This window comes from Fukomys damarensis, unplaced genomic scaffold (assembly GCF_012274545.1).
Source record: "Fukomys damarensis isolate Sample0158 unplaced genomic scaffold, DMR_v1.0_HiC HiC_scaffold_18, whole genome shotgun sequence".
Classification (NCBI taxonomy): Eukaryota; Metazoa; Chordata; class Mammalia; order Rodentia; family Bathyergidae; genus Fukomys; species Fukomys damarensis.
In genome coordinates this window covers 42,687,120-42,688,476 of record NW_022900930.1, presented here as the reverse complement: position 1 = coordinate 42,688,476, position 1,357 = coordinate 42,687,120, and the positions used below count along the sequence as shown (strand labels likewise).

Sequence of the window (1,357 nt, the reverse complement as noted above, 5' to 3'; positions counted from 1 at the left end):
TCAGATCTGTTGTGACTTCGCCTTTTTCATTCCTAATTGCATGGATCTGAGCCTTTTCTTTCCTTTTTTTGATAAGATTAGCTAAGGGTTTGTCAATTTTATTTATTCTTTCAAAAAACCAGCTCTTTGTTTCATTTATTAAGATGAGACTCTTTGGATTAGCAGTCACCAGCCTATCAGCCCTTTGCATGTGCTGCTCACCCCATGCCTGGTGCTGTCCTGAGTGCTTTTCTTTCTTTCTTTCTTTCTTTCTTTCTTTCTTTCTTTCTTTCTTTCTTTCTTTCTTTCTTTCTTTCTTTCTTTCTTTCTTTCTTTCTTTTTTTTTTTTTTTCATTCTTTCTTTCTTTCTTTCTTTCTTTCTTTTTTTTTTTGCAGTACCAGGGATGGAATTCAGGGCCATTGCACTGAGCTACATCCCCAGTCTTCAAAACAAAATTAAGAAAAATATTTTGAGATGACATCTTGCTGTGTCACTAAGTTGCCCAGACTGGGCCCAGACTAGTAATCTTCCTGCCTCAGCCTTCCAGAGTTCTGGGATTCCAGATGTGCAGCCTGACTGTTCCCGCATTCTCTTTGGGCCCGCCTACTAACTCTTTCAATCTTTATTGCAGCCTTGGGGGTCAGCCTTGGGACGTGATCCCCATTTCACAGATGAGGAGCTGCAGCAAAGAGCAAGCGCGCGAGAGCACAGTCATCTCAGGCTGCCGTGTCCGCCCTTGCCGGTGTGGGACTCTGACCTGTGCTTGCCTCCTTCCTCCAGGGACGGGGGCAGACCCGGCTGTCAGTGCCAAGAGCAACCATTGCCTGGATGCCGCCAAGGCCTGCAACCTGAACGACAACTGCAAGAAGCTGCGCTCCTCCTACATCTCCATCTGCAACCGCGAGATCTCATCCACCGAGCGCTGCAACCGCCGCAAGTGCCACAAGGCCCTGCGCCAGTTCTTTGACCGCGTGCCCAGCGAATACACCTACCGCATGCTCTTCTGCTCCTGCCAAGATCAGGCATGTGCTGAGCGCCGCCGGCAGACTATCCTGCCCAGCTGTTCCTATGAGGACAAGGAGAAGCCCAACTGTCTGGACCTCCGCAGCCTGTGCCGAACTGATCACCTGTGCCGGTAAGAGCATGCATCTTGGGTTGTTGGCTTCAGGGTGCTTGTGGTGGGGCTGGTGTTGTCTCTCTTCCACACCCACTGGGCCATCCCAATGGGTTATGACTCAGCCCAGCAGAAGGTGTCAGACAGGTTCCATCACTTGGATATGTGCAAAATCAGTTGTCCATTCCATCCACCCATCCATCCATCCATCCGTCCATCAATCCACCCACTCATCCATCCACCCATCCACCCACCCACCCACC

General features: G+C 49.7%; 1 protein-coding gene across 3 annotated transcripts in view; it reads left to right on the top strand.

The window, feature by feature from the left end:
• Positions 1–1,357, top strand: part of Gfra2 (GDNF family receptor alpha 2) — a 93,068-nt gene that overhangs the window by 37,742 nt on the left and 53,969 nt on the right. For all 3 annotated transcript variants that reach the window (XM_010624547.2, XM_010624558.2, XM_010624554.2), the window contains one exon: positions 761–1,115. In XM_010624547.2, the coding sequence (XP_010622849.2) occupies positions 761–1,115 (355 nt within the window). The remainder of the gene's footprint in view (positions 1–760; positions 1,116–1,357) is intronic.